Here is a 22,200-nt window from a genome sequence, read left to right as displayed (position 1 = left end):
ACATTCTTACAAAATCACACACACTATTACCCCTGATTTCTCATATACACAAATGCCGATGATGATGGCGTACAAAATAACATTCATTCACACACACAACACACACAAAATATACAGTAAGCAAAAAAATGCGGTAATCAACCTCTCCAACGGACGCCGAACCGGTTACATCGAACCGTTTCCATTGAATTTATTATGGAAATGCACATGATTATAGGAAAGAGATGAAGAATGAAGAGAAGACTGAGAAGAAGAAGAAGGAGAAAGACGAACGACATTGTAGGGGCAAGAGACAGACAGATATTTTTTTGTGCTGAATGCTGGTTCTTTTCTTTTTTATAGCAAAACAAGGGGAATTCGTTCGGTAGCAGTTCGTTCTCGTCGTGTAACCATTCATAATCTTTCTTTGATGATGAACACCATGTACACCAATAATAGAATGAAAGAAAAGAACAAAATATAATTCTGGTAGTATGTGTGTGAGTACGTGAATAGTGGCCATACTAATTCCAACTCCTTCGCACCCACACAATATTCTTATTCTTCCCCTCGTCACACGGCTTGGCTCGGCTTGAGTTTATGGTTTCGGTTAGCAGAGCAGTAGTAGTCAAGTCAGTAGTGTAGTGTATGATCTCTCACTACACAAATTAAATCAAATGTTTGAGAACATTCAACGACCGGACCGGCCGCCGTGTCATACTACATAATCATTGTCGTCGTCTTCGTTCGTCTTCACGTTCACATTTCACATATAACAAAATACAAAAAGGAAAGAAACAAAAACAATAGGTACGCAAAGCAAAATAAAAGAAGAGACTGTGTGTTGCGTTGCGACTTGCGAAGCGATATTGCGATGCGAACGACACCGACTACAACACGTTAAGTTGAGGTTGAGAGACGAGACAAACAACAAGCAACAACCAACGAGAAATAGCAACAGCATAAGAAAAAGAAGGCAACACCAAAATGACGAAGACAACGATGAAAAATAATACACCAACAATAACAAAAACAACAACAATCCAACGGCAACTACTTTAAAACGAAACGAAACGAAAAAACTTAAATGGGATATATTTTTTTCCTCCTTTTGCCTTCTATACTACATTTTTTGTTTTATTTTTTTGTTTCAACAATAATAACCATCGCGTGCGTCTCCTCTGTTGCGGCCCCAAATGTGCGGTTATTTCGTTTCTCGTGCACAAACCTATTATACGTTTCGTTGTTCGGATATTTTTATTCGTTCGCATTTTAATAATAAGCAAAAAAGAAATAAATAATAATAAAAATACATTCACTCGCTCCTCTCTTCTCTCCGTGTGCTAAAGGTAAAAAAAAAAAATTCAAAAATTCAACAAAAGAATTAATAGAAAAATTGTTGTTTTTTTACCTTTTTTTTTTTTTTTTAATTTTTGAAAATACCCTAAAAATCAATCCAAAAAGAAAATTTATCTTTTTCTATTATATCGCACAATTCAAATGATGATAAAATAATTAGGATAGAAAAATGATCATTTAACAATTTTTTGTTTGTTTTTTTTTTTGTTTTATTCAATTATAAATTGTTTTGTTATTCCATTCACACACATGCTTCTGTTGCTCCTGCTGCTGCTTCTTTTTCGGAATTTGTTTATATAAAACAAAATAGAAAGAAAAACGAGAATAACGAGAAAATGTAGTGTGTAAGATAATAAAAATAATTTATCTTTTTATAAATATATAAAAAAAAAAAAGTCGGCGAAGTTATATCTTTTGCTCTGGTGTAGTAAAAAGCGCGACGGCAAAACAACAACCTCGCAGCCAGCGCAGGGTAATGCTGTCAATTTAAAAAAAAAAATTCAAAAAAACAAAAAAAATACACCTGTAATCTCTCCTTTAATATTTGTCTCTCTTGTTTTAGTTTAGTTTAGAGTATTTTGTTGTCCTATTTTCTTTTCTTTTCAATTTTAATATTGTTTTGGTGTGATGTTGTGTGATAATGATTGTCATCATCTTTTTCGTGTTAAAATAATTACAATTTGTTGATTACACTCTTTTACGGCAATTTGTTGTGTGTGACTTGTGTTGTGCCTGTGCGCGGGTGGAAATTCGAAATCGAAAACAACGACAATCCTCTCAAAACCCCCTTTTTTTCTATTTTATCTATAAACAACACTCTAGCCTCTTTCCCTCGACCCGACCGATCATCATCATCATCGTTTTGAAACAAAAAAAAAAAAAGAAGAAAAAAACAACCAAAAGCCGTAGAGATATCAATGCCAATTCGCTTCCGCCCCCAATCTCCCACCGCCTCCCCCCTCTCTCGCTTATTCGCTCGTTCTCGCTGGTCCCCTGTCCTCTGGTTTTCAAATACAAAATATTTATTGTGGGTGTCGATTAAAAGAATTTAAACGTAATTAAGAAAAAAAAAAAAAAATTAAAGAAGAAAAAAAGGTAATACACAAAAAAGTGTGAGTGTGAAATGATGATGTATTTTGCGTGCAAAATAAAATTAACAAAAATAATCAAAATGAGACATATATAAAGCTTACATCGTTCAAAGGTGAGGTGAAATTGCAAACAACATAATATGTAACCTACCTACACCACTATCACGTTTAAAAGCCTGCTTGCCCGCGCAACAATTCAGGAATAGTAACAAGATACAAAATTTATATTTCTCAAAATTTAGTTTACTATATAAATTTTGGTGTGTTTGAAAATTGAATGGAAAAGCTAAAAGAATGCACAAATCCTAAAGTGATGTCACCCAAACAAAAAAAGAAAAACAAAAAGCTAATTTGAAAATAACAAAAAAAAAAAAATGGAAAAGTGAAAATTTTAGTTCGGTCTTAGAGAAAACATAGAATACCAAAAATTAACTTAAATAGCCCTGTGGTTTGTTTATATTTTTTTTTTGTTTGTTTTGTTTGTTATTTTGATGATTTTGTTAATACTTAATTAATATACATTAAATTAGAAACAAATGATAGGTATAAGTTTTATCTAACCAAATAAGTCTTAAATTTAAGTTAGTAAATTCGTTTTTTTTGCACAAAACGTATCTTTTAGTATACCTACTAGTGTACCCTTTGATCACCTCCTTAAATTCTCCTGCTTTGACACCTTTTTCTAAATAATAACACAAATTGCTATTATCTTTATCATATAAAAAGTGTGAAAAAAAGATAGATTTGTTTTGCCGTCGGCCGGCGCAAATTTTTTGAATATGAAATGCAAGGAGGCCGGTCGTGTACTTTGTAATAGCGTTCTTATTTCGCGTTATGTTTGAAACATGATTTCGATTTGAAAATATCAATTTAAATACCTATTTCGAATTACAAAAATAACCATTAAGCTTTTTAGTTGAGTAGAGTTTTAATGCTCTTAGAGATTATAAACAAATAAGCAGGGTAGAGTTGCTAGTGGGCCGGCCCCTTAAGGAGTTTTTTTTTATAAAATAAAGCACAGACACGTCAAATATCAACATTTTTGAATAATTCTTGAAGTAAAATGTACCTAGTTTATTTATTCCTTTTTCGGTACAGTTAAAAAAACAAGTTAATAATTGTTCCCAAAAATAATTTTTTTAAGTTTTTGTAAAAGGAAGTCCGATTTTTCTAAACCGGCTTTTGTTTCCTATTTTCGGCCATCTGGTGTCCTATCTCTGGCCTTTGACTTTATTAGTTCAAGCTTAAATAAATTGAATGTTTTTGATTTCAATTTTTGTTTTTTTTTTAAGAAACAATTTTGAATATGAATGAAAATGACTGAAAAATGTATTTATTTTTTTTCATTTTTCAATAAAAGGGGGCCGAATACAGGAAACCCTTGAATTTCAAAGCTTTTTGTTTGTGTTGTATCCTACGAAATCAATAGTTTTAACGATTTTTCTGAAAGGTGGCCGGCTACTGGAGACGGACGGAATTAGGCAACTCTACCCAATTTGACTTCATTCGCAAATTCACACTTTTATTATGGCGTTACTCCTTTTTTGGCTCAAAAGAAATCTGAGCTATAGGGCTTTTAAGCAACGTCAAACTGTTGAATTTGAAGACTCTGACATTTGTTTTTCTATTAGAAAGCAAGATTTTTAACAAAAAAAAAAACAGTTTAACAAGAGTCTTTAAACAGTTTAGCTAATAAATTAATACCTACAAATATTAATTAAAAACCCGTGTTTTATTTAATTTAAAATTTGTATCTGTTCTTCAAAGTGGGGGTAGTCAGATTTGACTTTGACAGATTCGCTTACATCCCTATCAAAACAGATAATATTCAAAGTTCTCAGCATTATTTTCTTTGTTTATCTGAAGTAGACAGCTGACTATTTTTTGAATCAATAGGCGCGTCACAAAAAACAATAAAATCTCTGAGGGTTCAATGTCATTTTGAAAGAGAGCAAAATAATTTTGTGGGACAAGTTTCTCACTTATATTCTTCATATATATTTTTTTTCAAATCCAACACTTCAACTGAATTTTCTCTTCAAATATATAATTGCGAAAAAAATTTTATTTCGAAATTAATTATTTCGTGGAGCAAGCTAAAAAAATAACATATTCTTCAAATTTTCATTAAATTTTGCATGTTTTTAGCACTTTTATATCTGCATACCATCATTTTGAATTGAATATCAAACGAAGAGCTGTTTTCTCAAACGAACTTCAAAACAATACTAACTTAAAAAATCTCTGAGACATCAGAGACATTTCTTTGTAGGTGGGTTCTTTTTCAAACAATAGTTAACTGATCTAACTATCGTTAACTTTTGTCATTCCTAAACTACAAAATAGTTACGATTTGTAACTATTTGACAGATGAGATTTTTTTTGTGGTTTGACAGTTTAACAATATCTAACAATAAATCGTTCCTCAATGATTTGTAAAAAACCCAACAATTTCTAACAATGGCACATCAACAATGTTTTTTAACATAACAACCATAGTTGACGACAGCTCGGTCGTTTTATCCTGATCAAGTATATGACGCTCAAATTTAAGAAAGTTTTTGCTCTGAGCAAAATTTGTTTTTTTTTCCAATTCCGTGATTTGCTCTGAGGTATTAAAGAAGAACGCCAATAGATCGACCTCAAGAATGGGCAGAATAAAATGTGGACTCATGTTTTTTAATCTCTTCTTTTACTATTTGAGAGGACTTAAGGTGCGAACAATTTTGTTTTTATACGGATTTTGACATTTTGATGCACAAATGACGAAGCTGAAGTATATGATTGAAAGATATGAAAATAGTTTATAGCGCTATAATAACAGTGACCATATTTCTAGGAGCGAAACCCGGGACAGATAAAAAATTATTTCGAATGTTTTGAAAACATTGGTTTTTCAAAAAAAATAAAATAATAAAATGAGTTTTCATAATTTTTCCTAATTTTGATATTCAGATTTCTTAAACGATGTTAAGGGAAAGGGAACATTAATCATTTAAGTCATTTAGGAGGAAGTCAAAAATCAAGAAAACGGTTTTAAAATAGGTAGCACTTAGGTACTGTTATTAACTTAAAAAAAATATTTTTTTAATAAAAAATTTGAGAGCTGTTATTTTGAATTTTAACTTTTTTTTAATGATTTTTAAATTGTGTAATATTTAATTTTGAAATTTAGCTCTGTTCTTTCCTCTTTCATATGTTGTTCAGTACCTTTTCGAAAAAAAAAAAACTTTTTCCGGTGTAGCTTTTCAACCTGACAAACACAAGGTGGAACTAAATAATTGCCGAAAAATTTTGAAATACTAATGCTTGTATTCAAAATATTTTTTAATCACTGCTTTTTTGTTTTCCGTACAAAGTATTTGAAAATTTGCATACAAAAATCAGAGAATGGGAAATATGGGACAATCACGGGAAAAATAACAAAATACGGGACACTTATACGTCCCGGGTTTCTTAAATAAAAACTTGGGACAAGCTACAGAAATACGGGACAGTCCTGGGTAAACCGGGACGGATGGTCACCGAAGCTATAATGCAAAGCTAAACTATGAGTTGAGTGAACTTTTGTAAGGTTTATATGCACAGTTGACGAATCATATTAAATTGAAAATATTAAATTTATTTAAAAAAAAAATATAAATAAACCAACTAATTTCAACTTTGACAAAACAATAGCTTTTTATAATATTCCCGAATTTAGAGAAAATTCGAATTAAAAAAAAAAATCAGAAGTAATAATTCTCTATTTGTCTTAATTTTAGCATACTCAAATTTCAATTACATTTTAATGGGAAACTATAATGGTTTCAGTTTACCCTTTTAGTACACACGGGACCAATGATTTACACCTATTGCAATTTGATCAAAAAATTGTGAATTTCTATTTGTGCAATCAAAGAAGAATTTTTGATCTGTGGCCACTCTCACCATAAAAAAAAACTGTTTTACAATTATGAGCACTACTTGCTAATTCCTTTGACAATTCTTTTCAAAAAGTAATTTTTCATACCCCAACGCCACAAAAAAGTATAACTTCAAAAAAATATTAATGGTTTTATGATGCTTTTCATTTTAACTAAACATTTGCTAAAATTTTAACTATGAAAAAAAACGATAGATTAAAACCAATCGATTTAAGAAAAGATTGAGTTGTTAAACTCAAAAAGTTAGTAAAACAAAGTTGGTTGTGGCCACATATATACTTTAAGGTATCTAAGATAGAGATAATTTCTTAAATCGAAATATGAGAAATTTCCAACTCATCCAATAAATTACTTCTTTGGAATTAGCCTTTTCTTCGAAAATTTAATTTCTTTCACAATTTCGTCAATTTAAGACAGGTCGGTATCGGGAATATTTTCGCAGGTCTCGACGTTAGAACAGGTATGTTGTACCCTCGAAGTCATTTCCTGCTTTGTTTGGAATTTGAAATGATGCGCCACCCTCTGTTGTCTTCTGTTTGTATTTTTGGAAATGACCATGCTTCAAAATGTCTGCTGTCATTCAGTTTCTTTAGGCTGTGTTGTTGTAATTGCAGTTTGAAGGTTTTGTATTCCGAACAGGGGTTAGTTAGAACAGATTCATGAACTCTGTCAAATGTGCTTGTTGTTGTTTTCTTTTCTTAAGTTTCTCACAAAACTACGGATCGGTTTTTTTCCTGTTGATAGCAGCCTCATAATTTTTGAACAGTTTTTGTTTTTTTTTTTCTCGAAACAAAATTGATTTGAAAATGATTTTCGAAATTGGCTTATGGTACCTATGTTGCCATTTTCTATGTGCTTTTATTTTTTTCTCAAACTGATTTGAGTTTGTTATAAAACATTTTCGCCATTATTTTGCAATTTGAGACTTTTCTCATTCACAAAAATTCACTTTCATCAATTTTTTCGTATTCGTCTAAACATGTTTCTTAAAATTAAGTACTTTAAAACCATAATAATAATTCGGATGTAATTGCTTTTTATCAAATAAATTTTCATATTCCCTAACTTTCCGGACAGTGAAAAGACAGTGAACAGCTGGATCGGAAGCTATTTTGACTGTTTGAGAGTAGATGATGCGAAAGAAACATTAAAAATTAGCTGAAAAATGGGTTTTGATTAAAATTGTCTCAGGTGTGTGAACGCAAAATATGTATCATCCGGTCATCCGGACAAATTACAATCGGTATGTCCGGTAAGTTAGTCAATGTGACTTATTTTGAATTTTTTATGTTGCTTCTCACTTTCACTTCATAGTTGAAAGGAGATAGCAAAACAAGGCAGGAAATTTAAAACTCATTTAAAATTGTTTGGACTCACAGAAATTCGGCGGAGTGAGGCCAATGTGAACAACATTGTCATAGAATAATCAACAAAATTAAAATTAATGTATGTATGTATTATCAAGGTCTCATATATTTAATTTAATTTTCTTTACATAAAAAAAATTTTTCTTTTTAAACAAAAAAATTTTACTTTTAGAAGATGGATCTTTCCAAAGCTCTGTTGTGTGTATTTTTTCATAATTTTTTTCTATTTCTGCTACTTTTGACCATGTTTTTTGACCTTAACTAACGTTATAATTTTTTCTCTCTCTTGTTATTATTCGCTTTTATACTTATTTGTTTATTTTTTGAGCTGAAAACAGCTATTTCGTATATAATTTCATACAAGTTGTTTTCAATTTTATTATTCAGTTCATAAATTCGTACGTAAATTGGTGAAAACTCCGTCTTTTATTGACCTTTCAATATTGTCAGTTTCAACAAAGCACCTATTGGTTCATATTATGAAAGACTCAAAATTTTTTTACTGCATTTGTTTTAAATTTATGTTTTTGATACCAAATAAAAGTACTACATACTACACAATCAGAAATCTTAAATTTATAATTCTCGTGGACAAAATGCACAATCAACAAATGTTTACAATTTCGAATGATAGGTACTTTTTCGAGTTTTAAACTTTACAAATATTAATTTCCCACTTTTATAGGGAAAGATGTTTAGACATCGATTTAATAATTTAATAACCCTCTGTTAGATACACCCTGCGCGAAAGGCACACGGGTGAGAATTCGGTTTGAACTTTTTCATGTCGATATAACTTTTTTCGGTTTCAATATTTTATAGGGAATTCGAATTCGAATATTGTATTCACAATTCCTAAAATATATATTGTCACCATTATAATGATAATGTTTTGCGAACACCTTTTTTTAATTTTAAAATTTTGTCCAGTCAAATTCGCAAATTAAATGGCCTACACTTGACACACCATCATTTTGTCGCAAATGTAATTCCATGAATTCGCATTCTCATTGATCATTTTGAAAGGTTAATTTTGAATAAGGATATCAATAAATCGGAATTTAAACCATCCTTAACCATGTTAAACACTGCGTATTCAAGAAAGAAGAGAATTCAAATAGGAAAATATCCCGATGAATATTGGTTTTGAAATTTCTAAATAATAAAATGATGAACTAAAGAAAGAATAGGCATTGATTTCAGTATGTTTGCGCTAAACTGATGAGCTCGAATATGTGTATTGTTTTAAAGGGGAGCCTATTTCACTGTGGGCCAACAATTCGTCAAACAAATTTTTGGCTTCATGGGAAGAATATTTGTTATCGTTAGTGGTTTATTTTTGTTTTTTTTTTTTTTTTTTTTAATTTAGATATGTGTAAAAAGATAAATTAGAGAGATGGGCTTCGGATGTGTGTGTTTGTTTGTATTTGTCCAACCACCTGATTCCATCTCCTTATCTTCTTTTCCTTTGAATATTGTAGTTTAAGTAGAGTAAAGTAGAAATTTTAAGTAAAAAAAAAACAAATATTTTTGGATTATACCTACTCATTCAATGCAGCAATACAACAAAACTTCAACATCAGCAGCATATCAACAACAACAAGACGAGAATCTTCAATCAACATATTTTGAGCTTTTTGTTATGTTTTCTGAATACAAAAATTTATAATGCATTATTTAAAACAAAACAATACATTAATAACAATCAGTACTATTGCTTGTAATCGAAAAGTAACAAATAATTATTATTATTGCTTTAACTTCAACTGGAATTTCTTCCATTGGAACTGCTGCTGGTTCTGGAAATATCAACAACAACAACTACAACATCAACACTTGCAGCCTCAGACGGATCATCATCAACATCAATCAACATTCATAATTCAACACAATTTCTTCAATCAACATTATTTAGTACTCTTTCAAAACTATATAAGAAAAATGTTGAGTTATAATAAAAAACACTCGGCTGTTTCGATATTTACAAAAATAACTAAAACATTGAACTAGTAGTTTTTGTATTTATTAAATATCATACTTAACAAAAAAAGTAAATTTAATCTTTATATAAGAAGCAAATGAACATTAACGCGTAAGTTTTTTCTTTGTAGTTATTTTTTGTAAGGAAGTTAGTTTCTTTTTAAATTATTTATTTAATCCTCTCCTCATTCATTTCCTCTCCATAAAAAAAAATAAACATAATCAGGAACTGATTCTATAAATTATGGTGAATTTCGTACAAATTTAGAATAAATTTTAAACGAAATCTTTCATTTTTTTTTTCAAAAAAAATGTATCGACTGATAAAGTTATCGAACAGAGGCACCGAATCGAGTTGAAATGTGCTTGTTTGGTTCGACCACTGAGAGCGTCCGTGTTGTGGAGAAAAAAATTCGTTCAGAACTAAATATCTGACAACAGTGCTGTCTTTTTTTAATACAAAGATGTATTGCAATCAGTGCTGTCATTCCAGTTTTTGAGTATTTTTTTCGATTTAAATGTTCAACTAACCATCTATCTTCACACTCCCTTTCTTTTTTTTTCTACTTATCAAGGATGATACAGAATTTTACTGAAATTGGCATTTCGACTGTCACTTGGTACGTTATAGCGACCTGTATTTAAAACATTAACAAGAGAAAAAACAAAAAGTTGTTTTTTCTTGACACTCTAAAGGACAGTTTTTCAATGCTGATTTAACCCGGATTTAATTTGAATCCCAGAAGAAAAAATGGTCCTAAGCTTTCTGTTTATTCCTTTCATAGAGCTTTTAAGAAAATTCTCAACTCAAACACTCCAATTTGTAGTATCTAACTTTTGTTTCATGTTTGAATAAAAAAACAAGTAAGGTAACTGTGTTAAATAATTTTTTCGAACAATGAAAAAAGACAGTGGGCAACTGTTTGGTTGATAAAACAATTCATAATTTTATTAGCCTTACAATTTTCTATCTATTAGTTTCGTAATTGTTTCTTTCGGCTTTGCCAGATTTGGGGATTTACCAATTAGATCAAAGTTGTTATGTTAAAATAATGTATCGGTGTGGTATTGTTGGCTAGTGCGATTTCTATAAGAGAGCTAATGCCAATGCAACAAATAACAGATATTAAAAAAGTAAAACAAAAAAAAAAAAAACGATAAACAAAAGATTTGATTGCAATTGGTGAAATTTAGTAATTATGATCCATTGTAACTTTGTTTCAATCAGAAAGATGTTATTTAAAACTAAAATAAACAAATTGGAAAATTACAGAACAAAATTTCCGCGCTTTGTAACCTTCATTCAAAAAAAAAATGCCGTCGGAATTTCCGATTTCACTATATCGGTTATATTCTATTTGCTAGTTATATACAAAAATTAAAATTACTTATTGTACCTACATTTGTTTTTTTTTATTGATTTTGTTATTGAGATCCTAATTTTTTTTTTAACGGGAGCATTTTGTTCAGTATTTGATTTTTAATTTTTTTTTCCAGTTTAAGACGGTGTTCACATTGGACCCATTAAACTGCGCCGATACATTTTTATATTGAAATGTTTTGAAATGAGTTAATAGAGAATAGAATGAATTGGCGCCGGAGTGAGGCCAATGTGGGGTTTTCTTTTTTAATAATATCTGTCAAAAAAATGATTTTGGCAATTTCTGCCCTCGTTTGACCAACAAAATTGATTTATTTTTTTGATCTTAGATCAATTCTCCAGATCTGGATTTTTCGGCAGACTTGTCTTTCTTTGACTAACACCACTATGAATCATTATTTCTATCCATTTGTTTGACAAGCTTTTGTTTGATAATAATTTTTTTCGGTTCCAAGAAAGAATTAAAATAGTTTTGAATTCGAATGGAATTCAATTTAAGTGCATTAATTTTTAGATCAAAATATAAATTTACTAAACGAAAACCCCATAAGAAGAAAGGACGAGGGCTTCTGATACCCAGAAAAAATTCACGTATTAGTTTTTTTAAATTGAACGGCGAATTCATGTTACCATTTGGGTTCTCTTTTATTAGGCATACTCTAAGGAAAGTGTTGTCCTATTTCAATAGCTCAATATTTAAATTTTATTATAAACTAAACATAGTCCCAACTAGATTTAAATCAAATCTCATTGAACCTAAGTTTTGTTTGACCATTCGATTTTGAAGTGAAAATAAATCGTCGTTGTTATTCAATTGATCCAGAAGCTTTTCAATTAAGTGAAAATGTTAAATATTTTTAACTAACGATTTATAGAACTGCTTGCATTTCTTCACGATATCCTTCCTCTTCCTCCTCTTTTTATTTTTCCTCAACTATATATATTTTTTTTTTCTAATTTTAATATTTATAAAACTTAATAAGTTAATTTTAAGACATTTAACTATAAAAAAAAAAAAAATACAACAAATTATTCGTATACGTATTTTAGATTTTTTTTTTTATATTATTTTAGTTTATTTTTAGTAAAAATAAGTTGAAATAAAGTCTGTATTAAATGTAAACACAAGCACAGACTTTTTTTTTTTAACACATTTACTTGTATTGTTAATAAGAATATTTTTCTTAAATTTAAATTTATTCATTAGATATTATTATTATCGATTCAATAATGAACGTTTGTAGCGGATGTAATTTACCGTGAGTTGCAACTGTCGTAGTTTGGACTGAAAGTGCTTCCGGAGCGTTAAAAAAAAAAATATTTTATATAAGATTTTGAGTGCTGTTATTGTCTCTTAACCATTTTAGCTTTTTTGCTCTTTGACCAAGAAAAGACCTCCTAATAAAGGCAAAATAATGAAACTTTGACCTATCAAAAATAGGAGACCATTAAAGGAGCAGTTATCACAATTATCACAAAGCATGAATCTCTCAAGAAATCTTTTTAAAAATCTACAGAAATGCATAAATAAAATAATATCCTTGCGAATTGAAAGAATTCCATTTTCAAATTACCGCACCGAAAAAAAAAAACCAATATCAATTTAACATTTTTTAAATATCAAACTAACATTTTTTAAATATCAGCCAAAAATGCTCTATAAAATGCGTTTTATGACATTTAAAATGTTAAAACAACATTTTTATTATCAGGATGATATTTAAATGTCACATTTTGGAAATTTTTTTTGATATTTTATTATTATTTTTTCATATCAATTTCTCATTCCAAATTATTGAAAAATATTAAATAAAAAATTCTTAATGTGTACTAATTTAAAGGCGCTTTGTGTTTTTTCGAAGTAAAATGTATGATTTACTGAGAAAATTTGATCGGCACTAAAATTTTACTTCACAAAGTTTGGGAGAAAATAACAAAACAATTATATCACCTATAATAGAAAAAATAATATCACCATTATTTTGTAAAGAATATTCCCTTTCAGTAATGTTTTGAAAAAAGAAAGAAAATTCTTAAAATAATAAAAATGAAAAAGAAAGAAATAGGTTTCATTAAAATAAATTAAAACGTAAAATCTAGTCAACATTGATATTTTAATTGTCAAAGTGAAATTTTCACTATCCACTAAAACTTAAAAAAATGTCAAAATGATATTTTAATTGTCAAAGTGAAATTTTCACTATCCCACCTGAAATTAAAAAATGTCAAAATGATATGATAAAATATCAAAATTGATATTTTAATTGTTGGACGACTTTTGTCACTGAAAAATGCTAATTTGATAGCTGTTATTATCAAATTTTTTTTTTCGTTGCGTAGATATTGCCTTTCCACAATATTGTTAACTGTTGTTTTGTGTATGTTTATCGGCCTTACAAACTAAATCCTATTTTTACTTGCTCTATAGGGCAAGTATTGGTTTCGTGCCGAAAAAAATTTGAGGTTTTAATCAAAACCAACATTACGATGATGGAGAATTCCAAAAACGTGGGTCTCGCAATTCCGTCCGTGCGTCTGTGCGTCCATCTGTACACATTTCCACAGCCTAAACGGGTGGACGGATTTTCTTCAAATTTGGTATAGATGATTTTTATAGAATTCTGAAAGTTGGTTTTTTTTTGTTTTTTTATATATCGCTTAGAAAGTGTACCTCCCATACAAATTTTTTAATTCGAACCAAATAACTCGAAAACGGCTCTAACGGTTTTGATTAAACTTTGCAGACGTAATATTCAAAGCAATTGCAACAAAATTGCATTTTTAGTTTTTCTCAAAAAAGTGTACCTCCCACACATATTTTTCAAATTGTACCAAATAACTCGAAAACGGCTCTAACGATTTTGATTAAACTTTGCAATAATAACGTAATATTCAAAGCAATTGCAATAAAACTGAATTTTTATTTATTTATTTTTTTCAAAAAAAGTCAAATAAAAATACTTTTTTTTTTCATTTAACAAAATTTTGCCCTAAATGTCGGCTCTTCCCCAACATCAACAAAATTTCTTTAATTTTATATAGAGGCAGCTCTTAAAATCTACAAGTAAAATAACATAAAAGTGTTTTAAACTGCAAGAGCAAGTACGTGCGACCCCAGCAGTCGTGCATTTTATTTTTTTTGCTTTCGTATGAAATTTTCAGGCCTTTTAACCGATGCAACTGTACCGTAAAGTATCAGAAAATAGCAATTTTTCTTATTTGCATCAAAATGCAACATTATCCACCAACACTATAAATAGTTTTCTCATTTAAAAAAATATCAAACAACAATAAATATCGGGTATATGTTTTATTTTGTTTCTTTTTTTCTATCTTTTCTTTTTCCTTTCCTTTCCTTTTTTTTTTTTAATTAATTTTTGAAAAACTAACAGCTTCAAAACGTATGTTTGTCTGTCTACCTGTGATAAATTTTTATGTTACCTATAATGAATACCAAAATATAAACACGATGGATAAGGTTTTCGTCTCGAACACTATATTAATGTTAGAGAATTCCAAATAAATGTTCCTAAATCGTACCTGTGGTGTATCTCTTGATTGTGTGATTCGCTCATTTATACCTATGAACCATAAATTTTTGTTTTCTTTTCAAAATACTGCATATTTAAAAAAATAAAAACCTTATTTTGTCTAATAATCTTGCGACAGCTAAAACTTGATCAAAGGCTAGCAAGTATTTTATCGCTCAACAGATTGGGAATGCAAAATTTCTTAATTAAGTCCTTGAAATATTTATACAAGTAAGAGTATATTAAAAAAGACGTCTTATAAATTCAATTTTTACTTTAATTCTGATCTTTTAATTTTAACCTCCCTCATTAGCCACTTTTTTTCATCTCTCTTTGATATTTATCATGAAACCGTTAACAAATATATGGCTATTTCGATGAGAAACTGCACAATTTGCTTAGAATATAAAAAAATATATGGCATAATTATAACTTTGTTCATAATATATGCTTTTAACGCAGATTTGACATTTTTTTTTAGCTGTAGAATTGAAACCTTTTAACGCACATACTTATGTTGCTAAGGACATCACTCAAATATATTTTGTAAAAAATACGGAGCGATTTCTGGTTTCTGTTTAATTGAACGACGAATTGGCTTCCATTTATATATCGTTTTTCTCGCTTATTAGCTGCACAACGTACAACACAAATTATTTCAAGTAATCCTCTAGTTCAATGACAACTTTTTAAGACCATAAACTTCAAAAATCCACTTAGTAACTAGTTCATATACGAATTGCCTGGAGATTTACTATGTTCAAAATAAGACAAAAGAATATTACAATAGCGCGAGTAGTTTAGTCCTTGTTAAAGTCAGTAATGTTCTTTAAATTATGAATTGTATCGCGGTTTTGAAGTAAACACATACACATACGATCATAATACTTCGAAGGACTAAATCTTACATTCGTGTCAGAAATTAAAATTTAGAAAATAAATGTTCAGCTTTGCGTTAGAAATAAAAAATATAAATTACTCCACCGGACTATTGCTTTCTTTTGTCTTAAAAAGTCTTACGTCTCAAATAAATAAATTGACAAAAAATTAAAAAAAAAAAAAGAGGTTGGGAAAGATCTCTGTAGTAAAAGTATGTAAAAACTTCTTCTACCTAGAGAGTGAAAAATCATTAAGGGATGAGTTGATATTTTTGGGTATAAAAAGGACAACAAAGAAAAAAATCTCAAAACACACAAAATACCTCTGATTTATGATTTTGAAGATTGTTAAGATAAATATCAACACCAAAAGACATGAAAAAGAAGAAAATTAATTTGAAAAGAAGACAAAAAAAAAAAAAAAAAATAAATAACCTTAGTACCAGGAATATCGGTCTGAGAAATAAACTTGTATAAAATCATTAGGTAGACAGACGTAAGGTAAACCAAGGTAAGTAAGATATTTGGGGTTTTTTGGTTTACACCTTTTTCTTTTCTTTTTTTTTTTTTTGTTGTTGATATTTTCTATCCTCATGTTATGTATTAAATTACTACCTCCATTATTGTTAAACAACAATAATAAAAAAAAAAAAACAGAGAAAACAACGGAGATAGAAAAAAAAAACGATTTTAATCATTTAAAACTTCTAGTTTTTAATTGATCCGATATTTTATATGGAAAACTTCAGCATCTCAATATATTTTTAGATCTCTATACTCGAAAGTCCTTAGAATCAACAACACAATAACAAAAATATTGATACTCCCACCGACCGTGAACAAATGCATTTCAAACAAAATTACACCTGTGATAAGGTTTTAAGGAAATTTTGATGCTTGCTTGCCATTCTTGGTAGGGGAAAACTATTGACAATGAATTAATTTCCCTCCTTTTAATAGTTGGCTTAAAATCCTTTTCCTTTGCCTAGCCCTACATGTGAGGATCTCCGGGCCGGGCGCCCTGGGTGACCATCGAAAAATACTGATTTTGCTATCTACTATGTCCAGTCCATGTCTACACTTTCTTCAATGACAATAAAAGCTTTCTGGTTATAACTTTCCAAGACCCCTGAGCAAGACTAACGTTTTTTGCAATGATGCAATTTTTTTGCGGAGAAATCCACAAAGGCGTCTGTCGCTTTTTTTCTAGTTTGGACATTAAAAAAAATTACTCTCCAAGATCTTGGCTATGCTCCATAAACGTAAAATCAAGGTAAAGATAGCGATGTGACGATTTTGCGTACGGCCAGATATTAGGTGTTTGGTCCTTTCAAAGTTCAAAGTCGAAATGTATTCGTGGATGCATGTAGAACTGCACCTTTTTGACATTTGATGATAGGGGTGTGTGTTTGATTAAAGTACATACCCAACAGATTTCTTGCATTGGTAAGCTAGCAATAATAATAATTCATATCAAAAAAGCGGCACGATTGAAGTAATGTTTTTTTTGTTTTTAATAATTTTTTTTTTCATTAAATATTTGTATGATAATAGTTTTTTTTTGTATTGTTGTTGGCTCTATGTTCATTATTTTGTTTGTTGTTTTATTAATGATAAGATTATTTGTAATTGATAAAGCTGATAAGATGGGAAAGTCTAGGCTAGGTCCCTGGGGTTTATTTTATTAGTTAAAAAGTAAAAAAAAAACTCACTGCTGTTTATAGTTTTACTGTCTCTTTTTTGTTTATTATTTTTTTTTTTTAAATTGTTGAATCGATGAATCAATAAAATTTTATTTTAGCAAGGTTTTTTAGAAATGAAAAAAATCCGTGTATATTTTTTTATACCACCTCATGTTGTGTGTTAAAATGTGCTACTATCTTCAGCCCCTTGATGTGCGTGTGTGATGATTCGATGATTACGATAATGCATTAAGACTGTCGTTTTATTGCTTATGTATAGACACATCCAGATACACACACAAAGATTTCTTAAAGTCTTAAAGATGCTAGTGATGCATGGTGATGATGGTGAGAGATCTCGCGAATGCAAGATAAAAATAAAAAAAAATGTAAATATACTTTAAACGGAAACGAGTAAACGAAGGTGGAATTTAACAAAAAAAAAAAAAAAAAAAGAAGAAGGAGAAAAAAAAACTATCTACAGTCTTAGCATAACTCCTTCGTATGGTGGACAATAGTTTTGGGCTTAACCTTAACAAGGTGCTATTTATTTCCATCCTACTTTCACTCATTGGACCGTGAACACAACACAGTAGTTTGATAAATTATGACAACCATTTATCATTTTTCATCACAATTTTTTTTTTTTAATTTTTTTCAGGGATGTTTATTCCTTTCATAAGGTCTTTATTAAATAAATAATAATAAGGGGATAACAAACCCGAAACATTGTAAAAAGGAAAAAAAAAAATAGCAATTACTATGTATCTGACTGAAAGAAAGTTCTGTTAAAATGTTTAGAATTTAGATTTTCTAGATGATTTAGTGATATGCTTGGTTAAATTTGTAAAGCTATTAAACAAGAAAACAACATTAAGACCAATTGAAAAAAATTGGATACCACTCAACTAACATTTCAGCTTCGGAAAAGGCTTAATTTCAGCTTCTATTAAACTTAAGTTAGTTTGTTGGGCAAAGCAAAAGGAGAACTTTAAATGAGTTGGAGGCTTTATAACAATGTCTTTATAAGGTCTACAAGAAGCTTAAACGAAGCTTTACCGAAGCTCTCCTAACCGAGATTTGACAGATAGCTTTGGAAGAGCATGTGTAGCTCTTTAACAAAAAATGTATCGAAATTATAGACACAACAACAAAATCAAACAAATTGGGTTTGATTTGATTTTATATCATGTTTAATAAAATCAAAAACTTTATCAGTTCAAATAGCAGAAATGAGGTGATGCATTTTGTTTCTGAAAAAAAAATTCCCAAATGGTTTTATTGATTTTACAAAAAATCCAAAAGAACTAAGAAATTACATCTCGACTTAATTTTTTTTTTTACATTTTCTACGAATTACTCATACTTTAAATATTTTCAGAAAAAAAAAAAATTGATTTCCGAGCTAGATTATTCAACGAAAAAAAAAAAAAACACAAATACAAAAATTGGTTATTTCTTTTAAGCTTCGAGAATATAACCAAGGATTTTCCAAGATTAAACTTCTCCAAATTTATATAAGTTCATTGACCAAAGCTTACGTTCTTTCTTCGGTTAAGATTCTTTAACAGTATTTCAACAACATTTTAGAGGTTGTTTAACAATTTTGAACTTCTATAAGTTATTTGTTTTTCAAGCAAGATAAAACAAAATCCCTCAATTTGAAGCTTAGTTCGTTTTTGTTTTCTGACTTAGTTCCAAGAATAAACTAATTTCAGCAACTTTTTCACGAAAAAGAAGATTCTTCAATTCATTCACAAATTCTGAATAAATCTAACTTTCAGCAAAAAATAATGATGTCAGAATGTTAATTTTTTTTTTACTTTTTTTTTTTGTTACCAGTGTATAGTTTTGCTGTCTGGGCTTTTGTAACCACACCAACGTGAAAAAATATTCTTATAAAAATGTACATCTACATAAAAGTACCTTCACATTTGAAAATTTAAAGCTGTATTTTCTGTGTTTGTTTGTTTTTTGGTTTCTTCTTAGACTACTTACAAAAGATGCAATTTCTGTTGAATATACACGACTAACAAGAGGCCGTCTGTCTGTCCGAGTAAGAATTTCCTCCTAAACTTTACTCGTATTCGTATATTTTTTTGTTTGTTACTTCTTCGATGATCAGCTTCTGTTTCTCTTCCATGGATTTTTGGATTCTTGATTTTATTTTATTTATCTTTTGTTGTTTCCTTTTTTTTTATGTTTGGATCTTCTTTTTGCTTGGTTAATTTTAAAATTGTGTTGAAATGACACATACACAGGGTGTCTTTCTCAAACGATATCAATTTTATTTGATTTTAATTTTTGTCCATAGGATTTTTTTTTAACAAGATTTTGATAAGACTTTAGCAATCTTTTTAGGAAGTATCTTAGCATTAAGTTCATAGGGATTATGCAGAACTGTGCTTAATTTTTTTTAACTAATTCAAATATTCCATCCTTTTTAACATAATAACAACATGTTTGGTTGATAAACAAAAAAAGTTGAAACAATCAATTTTAAATGTAAATTTTCCATTTATCTGTTATGACGTGAAATAATTAATTTTATCTACGTATTTCCCATCACTGAAAAAGCATTGCTCTGTCTTCCTTATAAGCTTTAGTTGTTAAATATTTTTTTATTGTAACAATTTTCCGCCGCAAAAAAAAAAACTTAAATATATATATATTTTTTTTTCTTTAATTTTTAATTTTAGTTAAACCGATTTCACACATCGTTCTTATACCAAATTAACAAAACCAACATAATATATATAACCATATATATATGACTGAAAAAAATAACTCAACTTAAAAAAAAAAGACAAGAAAAATAAACAAAAAACAAAGAAAAAAATGTTGAACACAAAGAAACACTACATCAGCTCAAGTGTTTCATTCATTTTGAATATAAAAATACAAAATAATTACCACAATATATCTACGTATATTTTTCGTCGTTATACATAATTTATTAATAAAAATTAAAAAAAAAAAAAAAAAACAACACATAAGGAATCGCAAACGAAAATTTTTTCTAAACAAAATTAATGATTAATTAAAACGTAAATCAAAAAAAGTGCAAACAAATAGAATGTAACCAGCAATATTTTTAATCTTAAACAAAAAAGTAAAAAAAAAGTTATATACAAAAAATAGTTATATATACAACAAAAATTAATTTATATTTAATAAATATATATAAATAATATAATACAACACAAAAAAATTACATAAATAATTATATTATCCGAATGTTGTGCTGTACTGTAAAAAAAAAGAAGTTACTTATCAAGTGAAACGATTCGAGATATGCCACATAATAGTCACAGCTCGCATTCTCGCCATGCTGGCTCATCCGGAGACGATTTGGGCAGTACAGATGAAGTGAAAATCTTCAAGGATGAAGGCGATCGAGAGGATGAGAAAATTTCGTCGGAAAATCTATTAGTTGAAGAGAAGTCTAGCCTTATTGATCTGACGGAGAGTGAGGTGAGTTGGAACCTACTCAAGCCATCTAAAGTAATTACATTTTTATCAAAATTTCATTAATATATTTTTTTTTATAAATTTATTTGTTTTTTATATTGTCGTTATAAAATCACAAAATTTCAATACTGTGACCATTTATTCGCTTAGTCTAATTCAAAAGTTAAGAAAAAAAAAAAACACAAATGCTCTTTAAAACACTCTTCTTTTGTACAATATTCATTAAAACAAATTCCCACAAAGTTATAATACAAGAATATTGAAGTACTATCATTATTAAGTAATTTGATTTTGACCGTAGCCGTCGGTCGTGTCAAAAAAAAAAACAATTTTTTTTTAAATTTTTTTTTCGACATTTACATTAGAATGAGACTAGATTGAAATAATAATAACAACATTACACTCGCAAATAATATTTTGTCAGAATGTTTTTCTCTATAAAGCATACAAAAAAAAAAATTAATTTGGTTTAAATCTGGCAATTGCGCCTTTAATTAAGTATAATTGATTAATTATTCAAAGTTTTATTTAAAAGTAAAAAAAAGCTAAATTAATTTCTTTGAGAATTAAATTGTAGCATAACGGCAATATAAAAAAAAAATCAAGACAAAGAAAAGTTCAAATCGTCAAGTTACAAAAAGTTGTATTAATATAATAAATGAAAACATAATTGACTAAATGCTTCTCTTGGTCTTGACGTTCATTTCCATTAAAAAATAATATAAAAACCATAATCATATGTATATATTAACTAAAATCTTTATAATAATAAATATATATTTCTCTTTCAATCTATTTTACTGCCAACACCCCAGGAAAAAGGGGGAAAAGTAACGACGCGCTCGGATCATAGTCCTGTTTTCAGTAAGTATTACAGTTTTTTGTTTTTAATCATTTTTTTTTTCTTTATAAAAAATATTGTAGACATAAAAGAAGAAACTTTATTTACAATGTTACAAAATTTAAGTTTCTTTTTTTTTACTTGAAAATATTATTTATTAGTAAAAATTGGAGGACTTAAGCTTGAAATATCGCTGCTTCCGAAAAATAAGTATTTCGATTCGATGAATTCAGAAAAAAAAACCTCAAAGAAACTTTTGGTTTTCAGTTATGAATAGAGCTTAAATACCCCTTTGTTTTAATGTCTCAATTAACATTTGAAGGAAATTTTTGAAAATTTATTTTTGCGCAAGAGATAACCCTTGAATTTTTTTTTTCGAAAATCTTAAAAAAAAAAACAGGTTCTTCAATTTCTTTACCTACATATAAGTAATAGGCCTTTTAACTGTTACCTCATATTTGTAAACCAAAAGTTATTTCAAGACATTGATCCGAAAAAATCTGTATCACTGTGTTACAATGTTGCATGAATACCGAATATTTTTGAAAAACACAAATCTATAGAAGAGATTTTCACTAAAATACCTAACTTGCCCCCAAATAGTAACGTTTAATCAGTTTATTTTAGAAGTTCGTTCACATTGGGTGCATGTAAGACTCACAATAATACTATTAAACTTCTTTGAAAATAATTTCCTAATAGGTATTTATCAAAT

The 22,200-nt window shown here is 28.7% G+C and overlaps 1 protein-coding gene across 9 annotated transcripts in view; it reads left to right on the top strand.

Moving 5' to 3' along the window:
* The first annotated feature begins 410 nt into the window (after positions 1-410).
* Positions 411-22,200, top strand: part of LOC129920705 (protein pangolin, isoforms A/H/I/S) — a 123,829-nt gene continuing 102,039 nt past the window's right edge. Inside the window, exons 1-4 of one of the 9 annotated variants that reach the window (XM_056002234.1) lie at positions 411-1,328; positions 9,281-9,814; positions 19,873-20,677; positions 21,460-21,508. In XM_056002234.1, the coding sequence (XP_055858209.1) occupies positions 20,468-20,677; positions 21,460-21,508 (259 nt within the window). In that variant the 5' untranslated portion in view covers positions 411-1,328; positions 9,281-9,814; positions 19,873-20,467. Of the gene's footprint in view, positions 1,329-1,750; positions 1,811-2,182; positions 2,543-9,280; positions 9,815-19,872; positions 20,678-21,459; positions 21,509-22,200 lie in introns of those variants that run through there. The other 8 variants (XM_056002240.1, XM_056002239.1, XM_056002245.1 and 5 more) reach the window with 8 other exon arrangements.

The sequence above is a fragment of the Episyrphus balteatus genome, chromosome X (assembly GCF_945859705.1).
Source record: "Episyrphus balteatus chromosome X, idEpiBalt1.1, whole genome shotgun sequence".
Classification (NCBI taxonomy): domain Eukaryota; kingdom Metazoa; phylum Arthropoda; class Insecta; order Diptera; family Syrphidae; genus Episyrphus; species Episyrphus balteatus.
The sequence above is the reverse complement of the archived record's forward strand: the minus strand, read 5'-3'. Positions and strand labels throughout refer to the sequence as shown.